The following is an 18,856-nucleotide window of genomic DNA, read 5'->3' on the forward strand; positions in this document are numbered from 1 at the left end:
CGGATTTTTTTTGTTGGCGCCCCCATCGGTGGTGGTTGGATAGATGAATCCCCTCATAAATGCCCTAGCCCCTTTGCTACAGTCTTTCCCTCTTTCTGTCCATTTTCTCTGCTATCCTTTCCTGTTTCTTCCCTGATTGTCACACAGTCACCTATATGTATTTTCTTGTCTTTCTTTTCTGTTTTTTCTAAAAGCAAAATAGGAGCCCCTGTGGCTTTGTTTTGGGCTCTGATTTGGCAAAGCACTTAAAGCATATGCCTAAGGCCATCCTGAATCATAAAAGCGCTTACGCATGTAAATCCCATTGATATCGATAGGACTCAATCATCTTCTTAAAGTTAAGCACTCACTTAAGCACTTTGCTTTGAACTGTGGCATTAATTTTTGCTTGCTTTCTTTATACTCGATGATAACATTAGTTGGAGCAGCTTGTGAAAGGGCAGAGTTTTCAATCAGCTGCTCCCCTGCTTTTCCCAAATACAAGGGGAGCTGTGGATTTCTTTCTTTCTCTCTCTCTCTCTTTATCCCCCCGCCCCTCCCCCTCCGAGTCGCAAAACTTTTCCCATCTCCACTGTTTCTGTTTCTATTTCTATTGTCTACCCTTATGAACCTAGATCAGTCTAGTTCCTCAGGTTGGGAGACCCTGTAGTTAGTTGTACAAGAAGTTGTAGACACAACTGTCATCATTAGAGGGTGAACTGCACTTTAGATCCCTTTATGGTGTCAAGTATCAGATGGGTAGCCGTGTTAGTCTGTATACACAAAAACAATGAGGAGTCCAGTGGCACCCTAAAGACTAACAAATTTATTTGGGCATAAGTTTTCGTGGGTAAAAAAACCACTTCTTCAGATGCATGGAGTGAAAATTACAGATGCAGGTATGGGCACTGCTGTGGGTAACCGCATGACCCCACAGTATGCCAACATTTTTATGGCTGACTTAGAACAACGCTTCCTCAGCTCTCGTCCCCTAGTGCCCCTCCTCTACTTCCACTACATTGATGACATCTTCATCATATGGACACATGGGAAGGAGGCCCTTGAATTCCACCTGGGTTTCAACAATTTCCACCCCACCATCAGCCTCAGCCTGGACCAGTCCACACAAGGTATTCACTTCCTGGACATTACAGTACAAATAAGTGATGGTCACATAAACACCACCCTATACCAGAAACCTACTGATGGCTACACTTACCTACATGCCTCCAGCTTCCATCCAGGGCACATCACACAATCCATTGTCTACAGCCAAATCCTAAGATACAACCGAATTTGCTCCAGTCCCTCAGACAGAGACAAACACCTACAAGATCTTTTATCAAGCATTCTTAAAACTACAATACCCACCTGGGGAAGTGAGGAAACAGATTGACAGAGCGAGACTGGTACCCAGCAGTCACCTACTACAAAACAGGCCCAACAAGGAAAATAACGGAACACCACTGGCCATCACGTACAGCCCCCAGCTAAAACCTCTCCAGCACATCATCAACGATCTACAACCTATCCTGGAAAATGATCCCTCACTCTCACAGACCTTGGGAGGCAGGCCAGTCCTCGCTTACAGACAGACCCCCAACCTGAAGCAAATACTCACCAGCAACTACACGCCACACCACAGAAACACTAACCCAAGAACCAATCCCTGTAACAAACCCCATTGCCTACTCTGTCCCCATATCTACTCTAGCAACACCATCAGAGGACCCAACCACATCAGCCACACCATCAGGGACTCATTCACCTGCACATCTACCAATGTGATATATACCATCATGTGCCAGCAATGCCCCTCTGCCATGTACATTGACCAAACCGGACAGTCTCTATGTAAAAGAATAAATGGACACAAATCAGACATCCGGAATGGTAACATGCAAAAGCCAGTAGAACACTTCAATCTCCCTGGGCATTCTATAACAGATTTAAAAGTAGCCACACTTCAACAAAAAAAACTTCAAAAACAAACTTTAAAGAGAAACTACAGAACTAAAATTCATTTGCAAATTTAACACCATTAATTTGGGCTTGAATAGGGACTGGGACTGGCTGGCTCACTACAAAAGCAGCTTTCACTTTCTTGGTATTGACCTCTCCTCTTCAATTATTGGGAGTGGACCACATCTACCCTGATTGAATTGGCCCTGTCAGCACTGGTTCTCCACTTGTATGGTAACTCCCTTCTCTTCATGTGTTAGTATAATAATACCTGCATCTGTAATTTTCACTCCATGCATCTGAAGAAGTGGGTTTTTACCCACGAAAGCTTATGACCAAATAAATTTGTTAGTCTTTAAGGTGCCATGGACTCCTTGTTGTTTTTGTAGATCCCTTTAGTCCATTGCAGGTGTGCCCCTTTGGGGATTAGGCCTCACTACCTTCACCCATCTCCGGGTGGAACTATGCTGTTTAACTGCTCCAGGACTGGATCTGTGGGTGGCAGTCCACCTGTTTCCCAACAGTGTTAACACTATAGGCTGAACAGAGTTTATAAACTGACGTGTATCTGATATTATCTGTGTGATATGATTCTGTCTGAATGCATAGAATTAAATCAAAAGAAGCTGCAAGGGGGAAACCAACAGGAAACAAAATAATGGCAAAAACCTGAGACCTGTGACAGCCACTGATTAAAGCAACTCAGAAATCATTTCTTCAAAACAAAAGATTATTTATTCATTCACCCAAAGGTACAAAGCATACAGAACAAAAGAGTAAAAATAGTAAAGGTCTATACACATATTTCCCTTTGCCTAAGCCTTATTCATTCTTTGCAAGCCTTGGTACATTTCATCCATCTCTGGCTAGGGAGAAGCAGAGTGCCTTGCTAGAATTTGTGTGTGTATTTTGTCCCATTTCCTCCTCCCCCCAGCTTGTATGTCTTTCAGCTCTTACTGACACTCTCTGAGTAGCCCCCAGGAACTCACTCAACCCCACCCTTTTCTAGGGCTGGGTTCCTAGAATGGTTTAATATCTTCCTTTGACCCTAGGCATAGCCTTGGGAAGAGTAAACCTTTGTAGCCTTGACAGAGGGTTTGTCTACACTGGCACTTTACAGCGCTGCCACTTTCTCGCTCAGTGGTGTGAAAAAACACCCCTATGAGCGCAGCAAGTTTCAGTGCTGTAAAGCACCAGTGTAGACAGTGCACCAGCGCTGGGAGCTACGCCCCTCGTGGAGGTGGGGTTTTTTTAGAGCGCTGGGAGACCTGTCTCCCAGCGCTCTGCCATGACTACATAAGTCATGGCGCTGCCATGGCAGCACTTTAACATTGCCTGTGTAGACTAGCCCAGAGTTAAGCAGGTAGCTTCTTCTCAGTTGATAGCCCAGTCCTTGTTATTTTAACTCCTTTGAAACTATTTACTGTACATGTCATGTCTGTGCCATCATTTTGTTTCCCCCTTACAAGTTCCTTTGATCTAACTCTATGCATTCTATCAGGATAATATCACACAACTAAACTGAGATGCAACTGATATTTATAAAAAATAGATATTTCCCAGTTCTAAGCAAACCGCAAGATAAAAATGTTCAGTCTTTTTTGTTCTTCCTCATTTAATAACCAAACTTGCTCTGCCAAAGTAGTAAATGTGTAGATTTGCTTAAATTCTAATCCTGCAACATATGTAACATGTTGGACTTCTGGGCCGATGCTAAACCCTGTTGAAGTCAATTGGGCTATGCCCTGCCACAGCAAGTGGTCATCTTACATTTCAGATTAAATATATATAATATTACATAATTAGTATTGGATACCAATACCTTGTACACTTGATTTTACTTATGTACGAAGCATTTAATATGAAAAGTTCAAAAGTATGCTAGACGTTCACCTTGTTTGTATTTGTTCCTTTTTATTGCCTTCCTGTGATCTGCCTGATGTGTTGGCAATCCTCTTTGCGGCCATTGCTGATTCTCCAACACCTAGAAAACCACCAAAGGTAAGTGTTTGATGTCTCATTTTGTAAATATATTGACTTCAAAAATGCTGAATATTGAAGAAATGCCCAGTATCTTCTATTAGCATGTTATGTGAATGTTGCCGTTAAAGGAAAATCTATTAAAGAAATACTTGTTTCATGTATTATGTTCAAATTTCAGGTTTCTTAGATCAAACTTAAATTGCATGTTAATTAGATTAAAATATACAGAAAGATAAAGCAACACTGCTTCTTAAAATTGTGCAACCAGGAGATGCTGTTATTTTAGTATGTTTTTTGAAAATTCTTTTGTAGGTGGAAATAAGTGCTCCATGCAGAATAATACATCATTACACATAATGTTGCTTTTTAAAAAAAAATCCTATATTTTAAAAGTACTAAAATGCAGGAAATGGATTTGATAAGAAGCAAATTGTCCTTTTTTGTAATCGGCATTCTTCAGATTTGATTATCTGACAAAGCAGCCTGTGAGCACCTGACACAGTAAATACCCTAGAGAGGATTTTCTGAACTATATGTTTTTTTAAAAAAGTGGGGGGGACAGGGACAGGTGACAACACTGCTTTAATGATAAATAGTCACCACCTTGTTCTTTAATGTTATTTTTGTTTATTTTTCTTCTCTTAATGTTGAAGGTAGAATCAGGTATAAAGTGCAGGTACCAGTGATAAGTTAGAACACTACTTTCTAAAATATAGCTTGTGTAAGCATGTGTGAGACGGATCAAGCCAGCTGCCATTTCATTTTCAGGCTTCTAACGTTTTTGTTATCCTTCTTCTGTTTGGCAAACATTGGACTACTTTTATTTCTGTACTCCAGACGGAGGTGGAATTACCACGTCTGGGTTCTTCTTTTGTGTTACTTCCTTGATTTTTGTACCATAATTCTTTATGATGGTGGGAGTGTGTAGGAATCTGGAATTGGGCTTTAGTTGCTTCTGCAAAGGGAGTACAACAGCACAAAACACTTGTATAGGTCATCAAAGAATAGTAATTGATGTATATTTTAATAAAAATAGCCATCTAACTACAAGATTAGGTGTTTTGACCTACCTTACCAACTCTTCTGAAAATTAAAAATGTCTGCAGTTAAATAGTAATGCTGTGTGTCATTCTGAAGATTTCATCAAGCAAAGGAGGATGGGACAGAGTACTGTAATGCAGTAAAGCATTCGGTTGTTAAGGTATTTGAAATATAAAGCAAAATTTTAATCTAAAATTTCAAATTTTAATTAGGTCTTGGGCAGGTGAAGGTAAATGGGATGCTAAGTTGGTTTTAAAGAGGAAATGCTGTGTGTTCTACATAGAAAAGAAAGGAAAATATTAGACCTTGTATTTGTGTTTGGAAAAAAAAAATAACTTTTTCATGTTGCCCATACTAGCTACAAAGTCTTATTATATGCCTCTGTTATATTAGTGTGAATTGATAGAGAAGCTTTCTGTACTCTTATGTAACATTGTGACATATCTAATGCAAAATAGGACTATTGATCATCATAAAAATTACAATTATTTAACATTTAATTTTACAAAAATATAGTCACATTTCCTTGTGTGGTCTTTCCTTATAATTTGGAGATAAAACACAGTAATCTGGCTCACATTATAATGTAAAAACTTGTGAATATGTCAAACTTGAACTGTGGTCGTGTTACTGAGATTTTAATTAATCTTCACGCTATAATGCAAAACTTTTAACATGTGTATAAGGTTCCCCTGTCTGTTGGAGGCAGAAGGAAATTTTTGTTCTGCTACAAGTGATTGTGTATTGTACATTCCTCTGTAGGTGTATGTGCACCCAATGCACTCAAATCAGAGACTTTTGGCACTGTACCAGCAGGTGGCACGTGCTTCCACTATCCTCATGCGCTGAGCCCAGTTTATAAAGGGGTGTGATCAGTTCCTCTCAGTTCCTTCTTACTGTCTGTGGTGAGTGTTAGAGCTCCCCATCAGTCTTTGAGCTCCAGTTTAGCCAGCCTTTAGGAAAATTCTCCTTCTGTATATAGTTCTAGCTTAGCCTAGTTTTAGCTTTAGAGTAGTTTGTAATTTGGAGAACTTAGGTTGGGCTACCATGCAGAAATCCCCAGGTTTCAAATGTGCCACCTGCAATGCTGTAATCCCTGTTAGTGACAAGCATAAAAATTATCTAATCTGTTTAGGTGAGGGATATGTGAGCGATTAATGTCCTATTTATACCTCCTTCCCAACAAGAATGAAAAAGCAAAGGGAATTTCTCCTCAAGAAGGAGATAAATCCCTCTTCAGAGCCTGACCCAAGGACAATGTGGTAGCATAATGTCCTCAGCATGTTCAATAAAAGGAAGTTTTTGCACAAATCCGAACATTAAGTGCTTCCTTAGGGCATCAGACTTATTCCAACCCTGCAAGGTCATAGAGTGTGACCTTGGAACCTTCTTCTTACAGAACTGCCCAGAGTGAACCCCTGCAGGAAGTGTCGTCATACTTCTTATCCATTAAAGTAGACCTCCTGAGGGCTACTATCTCCAGTCAGATGAGTGTTTTATTTGAAATGGATGGCGTTCTCTGAGACAAGATTTGTAATTTTAATGCAGACAGGTAGTCCTCACAACTGTCATAGCGTTCATTCCTTAAATAAATTCAAGAAATATTCCTTCTTTAGTTAAGCATCAAAGACTAGTCCTTAGGGGCATTGATAACTGCAAGGTGGAGTTATCATGTGTCCTGTATTAAGATCTGCTAGATGGCTTTTAGTTCACCAAATTCTGCATATTGGCCAATGCCATTTCATTTCTTTTGTCAGATTCTTTTGTATTCGTGCCTCGGGAAACTGTAGGAAATATTTGTATATAGAATGTTTGTTTTGGAAGCCCATATTTAAAGGATGCTGCTGCTTCCCACTTGGGAGGCATACTTTTATGAAAATCTCATTGTAGTGGATCTGAGGATGTTAGCATGAATAGGAAAATTTATCCATGTTTATCTTTCTTTGAATGATATGGTGTCACGGATCCACAGGATCAGTGCTATGCCCTCACTTTTGGAACAGTCTCTAGGAGTAACCCCTTCAGGTGCCTTCCTCCCCACCCCCAAGGGCAACAGTGCCAGAACCTCTGTAGAAAGGGGGGCACGAGGCCCCACCCTTCTCTGTGGCCCCGCCCTCTGCTTCTCCTCTTCCTACTGAGGCCCTTTTCCTGGCCAGGCCAGAAGCCAGAGCTGGGCAGTGGTAAGAGCCACCCAGGGAGCCCGGGCTACTGTGGGGAGTCCCGAACTGTCCACCTGCCCTGATCTCCACCCACTGCAATTTAGCACTATTGAAAGATGCATATTATGTTGGAGCATGGGATAGGTGGAATCTTAACTGTGTATGTAAAGTATAGTCTGTTTGACCACTTTTAATTGCCTTAGTAGCGTGGGAGTTCAGTCAATTGTAAAGTGACTAATTCTTAAAAACGGCATCCAATCCAGTGAAAACTGGCAAGGGACCTACCAAACTACAGAAGCCATAAGAAGTGGGAAATATTTTACATGATAATATGATATTAAAACCACTGATGTGGACAGTTCCTTTCTTTGGAAGAACAAAATATGCAGTTTTCAAATGAATCATTTATAACATACAGGCCAACTCGTAGGTAAAAAATGTCTCAAAGAAAATGTAGACAGTCCTGAGCAATCCTCTTAATTGTGTTTCTTAACATACCATATAGTGAGGTGGAGATGGCACTCCTATTATAAACTATCACACACCTACTAGCCAGAAGACAGTATGAAAGATAAGTGGGGACCCAGTCATTGAGTTCCAGGGGCAATTCTCTGCTGATAATACAAACCCCACCTCTCCCTGTTTGGAATATGGCAGATGCTACTAGGGTATTGTCCCAAACTACCAGGAGGTGGGCTTCATCTTGCATGACAGTCTCTGCCTGGTAGGATTTCTGTTTTTCGTTTGGCTGATGGAAGGAGAGAAGGAATTTTTTTCTTCCTCCCTTGTTCCCAACACATGAACGTTGGGCAGGGGACTCCAATCTTCTACTTGCCTCTCTAATGAGGGAGAGGTTGTCTTTGTCGCTGAACCCTCTCTTCCAGCCTCTTTTTCTAGGTCATCCTCCCCATGAATAATTTCAGTCCTTCTGTTGCTGCTGATTGTTTTCCCATGCAATAACAGAGTGAGACTAATGTAATTATCAGTTTTTCTGCTGCTGAAAGGGTTCTGAATACCAGCAGTGAAACAGGCCAGATTTAAGGTTCATTTAGATGCTTAGCAAAGCGGAGCCACTAGAGCCTCAGGTATACATACACTATATGCAGAAATACAAAATTCTGCATGTCTTTTGTGTATTGAAAGATCTTAATGTAATGTATTCACATGGTGAGCTGAGTTAAGGGTACCAGAACTGAGTTTCCCTCCTGATCTTCATGTAACTTAAATCTGAATCACAATACCACAGCCATTTTGAATTTATTTATAATATGGCTGTTGCTTGGTAACTATATGCAGTGGTGAACTGGAGCCAGTTCGCACCGGTTCACTGGAACCGGTTGTTAAATTTAGAAGCCCTTTTTAGAACTGGTTGTCCTGCGAGGGACAATCTGTTCTAAAAGGGATTCTAAATTCAACAACCGGCCAAAAGTGGCGCCTTAGGCGCTGACCCCGTTGGTGCCCCAGGGCTGGAGTACCCACAGGGAAAATTTGGTGAGTGCACAGCACCCACCAACAGCTCCCCGCCCCAGCTCACCTCGCCTCTGCCTTCTCCCCTGAACGCGCCGCCCCGCTCTGCTTCCCGCCCAGCAAATCAGTTGTTCGAGCGGGAAGCCTGGGAGGGCTGAGAAGCAAGCGGCGGCTTCGCACTCAGGCCCGCGGAGGCAGAGGTGAGCTGGGGTGGGAGGGTGCAAGGAGGGCCATCCGCGCCACAGCAGGTAACCCGAGGAGGGGTGCGCAGGGGAACCGCTCCCCACCCCAGCTCACCTCCGCCTCCCTGGGCTTGAGCACGAAGCTGCTGCCTGCTTCTCAGCCATCTCTGGCTTCCCACGCGAACAGCTGATTTATGGGAAACCGCGGGGGGGGGGCAGAGAAGCAGAGCGGGGTGGTGCATTCACGGGAGGAGGCAGAGGTGAGGTGAGCTGGGGCTGGGCGGGGAGCTGCTGGTGGGTGCTCTGCACCCACCAAATTTTCCCGTGGGTGCTCCAGCCCCGGAGCACCTACAGAGTTGGTTGCTCCCCCTGCTCCCCCCCTAGTTTTGCTACCCCGCCCCTAGGAGCCAGAGGGACAGGCCGGATGCTTCCCAGGAGCCGCCCCAGGTAAGCTCCACCAGGACTCCCCACCTCGCCCTCTATCTCTTAGGGGCGGGGTGGGGTGGGCACCCACTACGGTGGCCCATGAGACCCTCCTTCCTGGTTCCAGGGGCAGTCAGGGGACAGGGAAGTGGGGTGGATGGGGTGGGGGGGGCGTCAAGGAACATGGGGGGGTTGGATGGGGCAGGAGTGGCGGGGGCGGGCCAAGACCCCCTCTTGGGGTGAGGAGGGACTGGTTGTTAAGATTTTGGCAGCTCATCACTGACTATATGAATATAATTATTGAACTTGGAGCTTGCATCATCATTGAATAAACTCCTATGATGTGATGGTGGATGTATGTATTAGCTCAGATGACCTAATCAGGATTGGCCCCATTGTACTGAGTGTTGTACAATCAAAGATTAATAGACTAGAATGTGTCTTTGTATTTCAAAGTTGCATATAACTAAAAACAAGGGATGTGTACCCAGATGCCTTATATACCTTTAACAATTTGTATTTCTAAACATCTGAATTTTAGTAGACTTCATATAGAATAATTGTCTGTTTCCAGTCTTTGCCTACCGTAGTGGGTTCTGACTTGAATATTATAAAGAGTGTGTGTTATTTTTATATTACACATACAAAAATAACTTTAAAAGAATATTAAGGTGTAAAGACAATTATGCAAAAGTTAGGGAATGCTAGAATCAAGGTTGTCTGTGAAACGGTGCATATGCACAAAGGGGTCGGATTGTTATAATAGTGTTTACATGACTTTATACTATTTTCTTCATTAGATTCCCTGCCTCATTCAGTGTGCAGGAGGGATGATGTTACTCAGTGAGCATCGATTCAATATTTTGCTTTACTCTCATTGTTCAATATGTGGTCCTAGTCCTCATTTACTGCACACTGTGCAAACCCTTCTCTGAAGACAGAATTATTAATTTCCTCATAAGTTTTATCGTGCTGATCATTAGTGTTCAAGGACTTCACAGTACCCCTATGAGATAAGGGTGATATTGTCCCTACTTTATGGATGGGAAGCTGAGGCACAGAGAGGTCAAAGTCAAAAATGTACACTAATTCTCAGTGTCCTATTTGAGACCCCTAGTTTCCTTGTCTAGCGATGTTACCTCCACTCAGCAGGCTCCTTCTCCAATCTGTGTTTCCACCATCCCCGTGTCCAGTCATTGTCTCCCAGCTCCCGGTCCCAGTTTCCTTGCCTGGCTAGTCTTAGGCCTGGTCTACACTACACAGTTAGGTCAATGTAAGACAGCTTACCGCAACCTAATTATGTCAGTGTACACACTACAGCCTTGTCTCGCCAATGTAAGTGCCGTACTGCACCATCATAACTCCACTTGCATGAGAGGTGTAGGGCTTATGTCGTTGTAGTTAGGGAGACACAGTATCTGTGTAGACAATGCATGACTTACATCACCTGTTAGCTGTCTTGACAATTTCAGGGCTCTGTAGCCTTGAAATTGACAAGAAAGCCGGGCCCCAGCTCCCTGCTCCCAACCAGGCTGCACCCACCTTGCTCTCCACTCAGGGAGGTGAGAAGCCCAGGCTGCTGCCCCCCAGCTCCTGGTGGGGAGCTGTGAGCTTTGGCTCTCAGCCCTCTCTCTTCTCCTCCCCCCCACCGCCCCACTCCTGGTGAGGACACACACCATTGACAGAAGGAGAGTAGTGTGGACATAATTACTGCAGTGGCTGTAAGTTGACCTAACATAGGTCACCTTAAGTCTATAGTGTAGGTATGCAATTAGTCATCATGTATCCATCTGTTTGTGCCCCACACCAGCCTCTCCATTCCCAGTCTTCTTGCCTGGCCACCTACAACACCTAGTCAGTTTCCCTGTTACCAGAGCCTCCAGTTCCAGTTTCATCAGGCTTCTTGTCCCTATCTGCTCCCTTTCCTCTCTCCCCAGCCTCCAAGTCAGGTGTTATCATCCATGCTGCTTAGGTGCCAGGGACAGGTAGATCATTGAGAGCACAGGAGAGACAGGCTTCCTCTTCTCAGTTTTGGTGCCTTACCCTGCCCAGAGTGGTCAGTTTTGGGGAAAGTCCAGCTTTGCCTTGTAGACCTGGACTGGAGCATGCCCACTTGTTTTTTGGGGATGGCACATGTGCAATGTGGTCAGCACTAGGAGCTGTGAGGGGTTAGAGCAGGGGTGGGCAAAATACAGCCCACGGGCTGAATCTAGCCCATCTAACATTTCTGTCCAGCCCACCAGGCTCTTTGGCTGCCTCCTCGCGATCTCCGGGCCGCTAAAAGTCCTGCGGGGCACTCAGGCAGGCTGCCTGCCTGCTGTGGCTCCACACCATTCCCGGAAGCAGATGGCTGCTGCTGGCATGTCTCTGTGCGCCCCTGGCAGGGGAGGGCTGGAAGGTGGCTCTGCGCGCTGCTCCCGCCTCCAGTACCATTCTCACAGCTCCCATTGGCCGGTTTCAGCCAATGGGAGCTGCGAGGCTGGTGCTTGTGGGCACAGGCAGTGCACGGAGACTCACTGCCCTTCTGCCCCCAAGGGGCATGCAGAGACATGCCACGGTGCCAGCAACCGGCCGCTTCCAGGAGCGGCGTGGGGCCACAGCATGCAGGCAGCATGCCTGAATGCACCGCTGGCTGGGAGCCGCCTGTGGTAAGCACCTCCTGGCCAGAGCCTGCACCTCGCACCCCTTCCCTCCCCCAGCCCTCTGCCCCAGCCCAGAACCCCCTCCTGCACCCAAATTCCCTCCCAGACCATGTACCCCTCTTTCACTCCAATCCCCAGCCCAGAACCCCCTCCTGCACCAAACTCCCTCCCAGAGCCCACACCCCTTCCATTAATATAGAAATGTGCAGCCCGTGACGACTTACCAAAATTCTTGAAGTGGCCTCCCTGCGAAAATTATTGCCCACTCTCGGGTTAGAGCATGCTCACTGTGTACCAAATCTTCTTAGATATTAGTAGTTCAAAATCTCCAAAATCTCTTCTTAGCATGTGCAAATGCAGATTTTTGAAAGGCTTGTAACTTGGCCAAAGTTGGACAGATTTCCCCAGTAATAGCAACAGTCTCAGGCCCTGACAAATTTCAAGGCTTGGCTGCAAAGTATGCTGATGCTCTAGCTTCTCAAAGAAACGGTTCTAAGAATTTTTTAACATGGCTAAACTTATTTCTCCCTACCCTCTTTCTCAGAAAAGGCTGAACTGCTTTGGCTGAAACGTTCCAAAAAAAATTAGCCTTAGGTGGACACCTGACATGGAATATTTCAGCTCAGATACTTAAAGCTGGCAAAGTCTTATATGCAACTGAAAACAGTCTTATAATGGAAAGTGTGGGGCAACCTTAATAATGGTGCTACCAGCTCTCCCTGTAATAACTATCCCCCTTCTCCCACCCCCAATGCTATGAACTGAATTCATAGAACTCTGGGAAAACTGTTCAACATAGGAAGACAAATGTGGCTCACTCACATTTTTGCGTTGTTTTACTTATCTTAAGTATTATGGTAACTTAAATATTTTTAAAACAAAATTTTGGAGTATAGGTTATATATGCAACCAAGGACAAATCTCAGACTTCGAGACTATTTTACTCCTGATGGGATCTGTATTAGATTCTGTGGAAATAGTGACAGGTTTCGGAGTAGCAGCTGTGTTAGTCTGTATTTGCAAAAAGAAAAGGAGTACTTGTGACACCTTAGAGACTAACAAATTTATTTGAGCGTAAGCTACAGCTCACTTCATCGGATGCGTTCAGTGGAAAATACAGTGGGGAGATTTATATACATAGAGAACATGAAACAATGGGTGTTACCATACACACTGTAACCAGAGTGATCACTTAAGGTGAGCTATTACCAGCAGGAGTGGGGGGGGGGAGGGGCGTGGAAATAGTGTGGTCCATCTGTCATTCCAACAAGTATGAGGAGTTGTGCTTCAGGGATGGATGTCTTGTGTGTTGGAAGCTCTTCATTTGTCTTTTACACTCTTATGCAGGTGTTTGCCTTTGATTACTGCTTCTGGTCCATGGATGAATCAAACACCACAAAATATGCAGGTAAGTCACTGATTTTCACCATATTTGGCAGTGAATAAATGCTTTGAAAATGGATAATTTTCTGTTTCTTTGGCTGATCCACTGACCTTTTTCTCATTAAAACAGACTTTTTGGCCTTTCAGTGGACTAGGCCCACCAGAGTGGATTCTCCTCAGCTCAAAAGAATACAAAATTTATGGGGCCCACTATAATGTTACGAAAGGAGGCTTTTTTTTAACCTATAAGCTTTAATGTTTTCTTCCTTCTTTCACTCCCTTCTAGCCTCCTTTGAGGAATGATTCTTTCAGTTAAGGTGAAATTTCAATTCTCTAGCAGAAATTACTTCTGGGTCCTAATACTAGTCGTGAGACTATGTGTTTTCCATGCCCCACACCAAGATTGAGGCAGAGCCCACTGACTGCTGCAAGGAGGAAAAATCTCTCTTCATCAAAACATTTAATCATCGTCACTCAAACCCTAGTAAGCAGATGACAGGTCAAATTTCCAACTTGTACCCTTCTCTAGTAGCTTGATGTTCAATGTCAGGCTGTCAGGCCAGTCACTACTGCCTCTTGTCATATAACTTCTTCTTTTTATTACCTTAAAACTTTTAATATCTGAAAAAGGAATCATTTTGATCGAATAGACATTATTTGTATCTTCAGAAGACAATGGCTTTAGGGGATGGTCTAATGACATGAACTAGCTTTAGCTATGCTACCTCTTACAGAATGTGCCTTTTATTGTTAAAAGAAAAGGAGTACTTGTGGCACCTTAGAGACTAACAAATTTATTTGAGCATAAGCTTTCGTGAGCTACAGCTCACTTCATCGGATGCATTCAGTGGAAAATACAGTGGGGAGATTTATAGACACAGAGAACATGAAACAATGGGTGTTACCATACACACTGTAACAAGAGAGTGATCACTTAAGGTGAGCTATTACCAGCAGGAGAGCATGGGCGGGGGGACCTTTTGTAGTGATAATCAAGGTGGGCCATTTCCAACAGTTGACAAGAATGTCTGAGGAACAGTGGAGGGGGGGGAAAACATGGGGAAATAGTTTTACTTTGTGTAATGACCCATCCACTCCCAGTCTCTATTCAAGCCTAAGTTAATTGTATCCAGTTTGCAAATTAATTCCAATTCAGCAGTCTCTTGTTGGAGTCTGTTTTTCAAGTTTTTTTTGTTGAAGAATTGCCACTTTTAGGTCTGTAATCGAGCGACCAAAGAGATTGAATTGTTCTCCGACTCGTTTTTGAATGTTATAATTCTTGACGTCTGATTTGTGTCCATTTATTCTTTTACGTAGAGACTGTCCAGTTTGGCCAGTGTACATGGCAGAGGGGCATTGCTGGCACATGATGGCATATATCACATTGGTAGATGTGCAGGTGAACGAGCCTCTGATAGTGTTGCTGATGTGATTAGGCCCTATGATGGTGTCCCCTGAATAGATATGTGGACCCAGTTGGCAACGGGCTTTGTTGCAAGGATAGGTTCCTGGGTTAGTGGTTCTGTTGTGTGGTTGCTGGTGAGTATTTGCTTCAGGTTGGGGGGCTGTCTGTAAGCAAGTTCTGGCCTGTCTCCCAAGATCTGTGAGAATGATAGGTCGTCCTTCAGATAGGTTGTAGATCCTTGATGATGCGTTGGAGAGGTTTTCTTGTTTTCTTGTTGCAGACCATAGTTATCAGATCTGAATTCCAGCGGTGGTAATCAGTTCAGTGGATTCTACTGTGTCACTTACCTGCCTAATCTGGATGAGGCCTTTTTTATGTAGCAAACTTCTCCCAGTGAAGTTAGTGTGAGTCTTTTCATTGACTTCAATAGGACCAAGGAGAGAGCCTGGAACCAAATGAGCAACTAAATTTAAACCCATTTGTTGTCTCAGCAAAACCACACCCCAAATTAATTTAATGGGAGTTACCTCAACCCTACCCCTCTGCAGCCTACTTGGATCTCTGAGTTACACCCAAGTTTCCTCTAATACCATCCAAAAAAAGTTCTATTGACTTTTTTTAGCTTGAGAACTGAACTTATATAAAACCCTGCTCAGTTTGATCAGACTGTAGAATGGTGATACTTCTTTTGATCCCTCTCGTCAGCAAAAAAAAAACGAACCAAAGGCCTTTTCAAGATTTTCTTGATGAAAAAGGATGCTTTTACCATCCCTTATCAGTTAATTCGATTTTGTACATTGCTGGAGTTATCTTGTGACTGTCTTAATTCTTTTAAACGGATGGTGTGCACTAGAACATAATAAATTTTGGGGGAGGATAAAAGATTTTCTTTTATCTGCTCTAACATAAAGTGACTGGGCTTTTGGCTGGCTAAATCAATCTTGTGTTAACTGACTCTATTCCATGTCCTACAATAATATACCTTGCTTTAATGCCAAACAGCTGAGTGCAGAAGTGATCAGAACTCTTAAAATTCCCTTCTTTTCAGTGGAATCGACATTTTTTTCCTTTTTTGATATCTTCACTATTTAGTTGCTTTTAATGGATTTATAGCTTTGCCTAGATCATCTTATTTGTTGTGGTTGCTGATTTATTATTTGTATTGTGGTAGCACCTAGGCCTCCAGTCATGGCCTAAGGTCCCCGTTGTGCTAGGCACTGTACAAATGTACATCTTGTCCAACACCGAAGACTGAACTGGGGATCCTCCAGTGCTAAAAACATGATGTGATGGGTTCCCCCCTGGGGTGCCACCTGGAACTGGGGTACCACTGAGCCCCCTGACCCACCAGCCTGGGCTCCTTCTCACACTGTACTGCTGTGACAAGCTGTAGAGCCCTCCAGCCTGCACTTTCGCCAGCATTCATACAGGTAGGGACACACCCAGCTGCAGTTACATGCAGGCTCTCTATCCAGCTCCTGCAATGAACCAACAACAGAAAGGCTACAGCTAAGGCAACTCCCAGCTCCCCAGGCACTCACCCCCTTTGGAGTATAAACACAAAATTAAACCGTCTTGCGCTGCACAGGGAATTGTGCAGTGTAAGCTCAGAAAGTTCACCCCCTCCCTCGATGTAGAGAAGAATATGTAACACCTTTGCCCCTGAGCTATGATTCCCATACACTTCACTCCAACTCACTGGTTAGGTAAAGCAAAAACAAGTTTATTAACTACAAAAGATAGATGTTAAGGGATTATTGGTAGTAAACAGCTCAAAGCAGATTACCTAGCAAATCACCCAAAAATGCAAACTAAGCTTAATATACTGAATAGATTGGATATGAATTAGCAGATTCTCACCCTAAGTGATGATACAAGCAGGCTGCAGATTCTTAAGGAGCAAGCTGAACATGCTTTACAGCTTGGAATCCCCAGGTATTTTATTCACAGGCTGGAAATCTCTTTAGCCTGGGTCCAGCACTTCCCCCAGTTCAGTCTTTGTTCCTCAGTGTTTCCAGGAGTCTTGGTAGAGGAATGAAGATCGCAAGGTGATGACACTCCCTCCCTTATATAGCTTTCGCATATGGTGGAAATCCTTTGTTTCCAAGCTTGGTTTCCAGACCAGTCTATGCAAAAATACTGATATCCCAAGACGGTGTCCAGCATTATGATCACATGTCCTTGTAGAGTCATAGCAGCCATTACTCACAGGCTGTTTGGTGTGTTCTCAGGAGGGTCATCACCAGGTGGGAGATAAGCTTCTCCTAAGGCCTATTTTTTCCCCCTAATGTCCTATTGCCCTGAATAGGCCCTTTCCCACTCACTGTCTAGACTGAAAGCATCTTGTCTAGTGAGCATTACCCAGGTGTAACTACATTTGAAATACAGATACATAGTCAATATTCATAACTTCAGATACAAAAATGCTACATGCATACAAATAGGATAATCATATTCAGCAAATCATAACTTTTACAATGACCCCTCACATGACTTATCTTGCATAAAATGCATCATAATTATGTCAAAATCATATAATAATATCACTGTGAAGAATATGGAGTGCAGTGTCATACAGGAGTCTCTACAGCAGTGGTGGGCAACCTACGGCCTGCAGGCCACATGCAGCCCGTTAGGGTAATCCGCTGGTGGGCCATGAGACAGTTTGTTTACATTGACCATTAATATACCTGGCTGCCCAACCTATGCAGCCACACGACTTGATTGTTGTTGCCCTTCCCCTTTGGTGCGTGGGCTTATCTGAATATGTTTGCATTGTAAATGTAAATTGTAAATTTTATGGCACTGGGTTTGTGTCTTTTTGTTCTGTAAAACATCTAGAACACTTTGGATGTCACATAAGAGCTAAGTAACAGAGCTGGTTGAAAAATGGAACTTTCAGCAAAATACTTGTATATTTAAATTTTGAACTTTTTGAAAATAATATTCTGACCCAGATAATGCGGTACCTGTGCTTTCCATTTGCCTGGCTGAGATTGGTTGAGGTCACAGAAGTTGATGCTTAAACTCGACAAGGGACAAATAGTGCTAATGGATTAAGGGGAAAGCATCAGGAGCATGGGCAGAAGGGTTTGATGCAGCCCCTGTTAACATCAGTGGGAGTTTTCCCATTGATGTCAATACGTCCGAGAGCAGATCCATGGGTGGAAACACATTCCCTGCCCTGAAAAGCTTACACTTTATAGACAGAGACCATACAAGTCATGGCACAGCATTTTGGCGAAGGGAGGGCACTGAGAGATTCACAGCAATGAGAACAAAGTAAGGACAATTTTACAAGTGTGTAAACTGCAGTAGCATTTCAGAAATCTGGAAAGAAATGGGTTTTGAGAAAAGGAGAGAGAGAGAGAAAAAGAATGCACTTCTTGACCCGTGTGTTATACTTTCTCCCCTGCAATTAATGTTAAGTGCAGCCTAACCACTTCCAGACTGCTTGAGGCTGCATCTATGGAACAAAGAAGGGTAGGGTAGAGAAAGGTGGCCTAGACTGTCAGTCAGTATCCCTTTCTAGGTGGGTTATTTCGATTAGGATTTAGGGCATGTCTACACTTGCCATTTAAAGCGGGAAAAGTCCCTTTTTTGCACAAAAACCGTGGGAGCGTCTACACTTGCCAGTGACTTTTTGCGGTGAAACTCAGAAGTTTCACCGCAAAAAGAAAACCACCTCTACGAGAGGCATACCGTTCTTACCGGTGATGTGTAAGTGAAGACACGTTCTTCCTGTTTACACAACTTTTAGCCTCCGGAGGATATCCCACAGTGCCGAGGTGACCACTCTAGCCAGCAGCTCTGCTGCTCTGAGTCCAGATAAACAGACATGCACCCCTCCCCCTGTAAAGCCCCTGGAGCTTTGAGACTCCCCTTCCTGTTTTCTTGGCAAGTGCTCACTTATCTGACCAGGTGACAATGCCTGCTCCAGGGAGCAAACATCCCCTACTTAGAGCAATGCTGAACGACTGGAGCTTATCAATGTTTCCGGAGAGGAGGCTGTGCAGCAACCCAGGATGCCCTGCAATCACCTCCCCTTCCTCCCTGGCCCTCTTTCCACAAGACCTAGGGTGACCAGATGTCCCTATAAAATTGGGACAGTCCTGATTTTTGGGTCTTTTTTTTATATAGGCTCTTGTTACCCCCCCACCCTCTGTCCCGATTTTTCACACTTGCTGTCAGGTCACCCTAACAAGACCCATCGTCAAACTAGAGAGAGGT

At 43.8% G+C, this 18,856-nt stretch overlaps 1 protein-coding gene across 1 annotated transcript in view; it reads left to right on the forward strand.

The window, feature by feature from the left end:
* The window catches only part of KIF13A (kinesin family member 13A), a 187,819-nt gene that overhangs the window by 71,731 nt on the left and 97,232 nt on the right, over positions 1-18,856 (forward strand). Inside the window, exons 3-4 of the mRNA XM_074944806.1 lie at positions 3,930-3,942; positions 13,186-13,246. Of these exons, the coding sequence (XP_074800907.1) occupies positions 3,930-3,942; positions 13,186-13,246 (74 nt within the window). The remainder of the gene's footprint in view (positions 1-3,929; positions 3,943-13,185; positions 13,247-18,856) is intronic.

Source organism: Natator depressus, chromosome 2, assembly GCF_965152275.1.
Source record: "Natator depressus isolate rNatDep1 chromosome 2, rNatDep2.hap1, whole genome shotgun sequence".
NCBI classification, from domain to species: Eukaryota; Metazoa; Chordata; order Testudines; family Cheloniidae; genus Natator; species Natator depressus.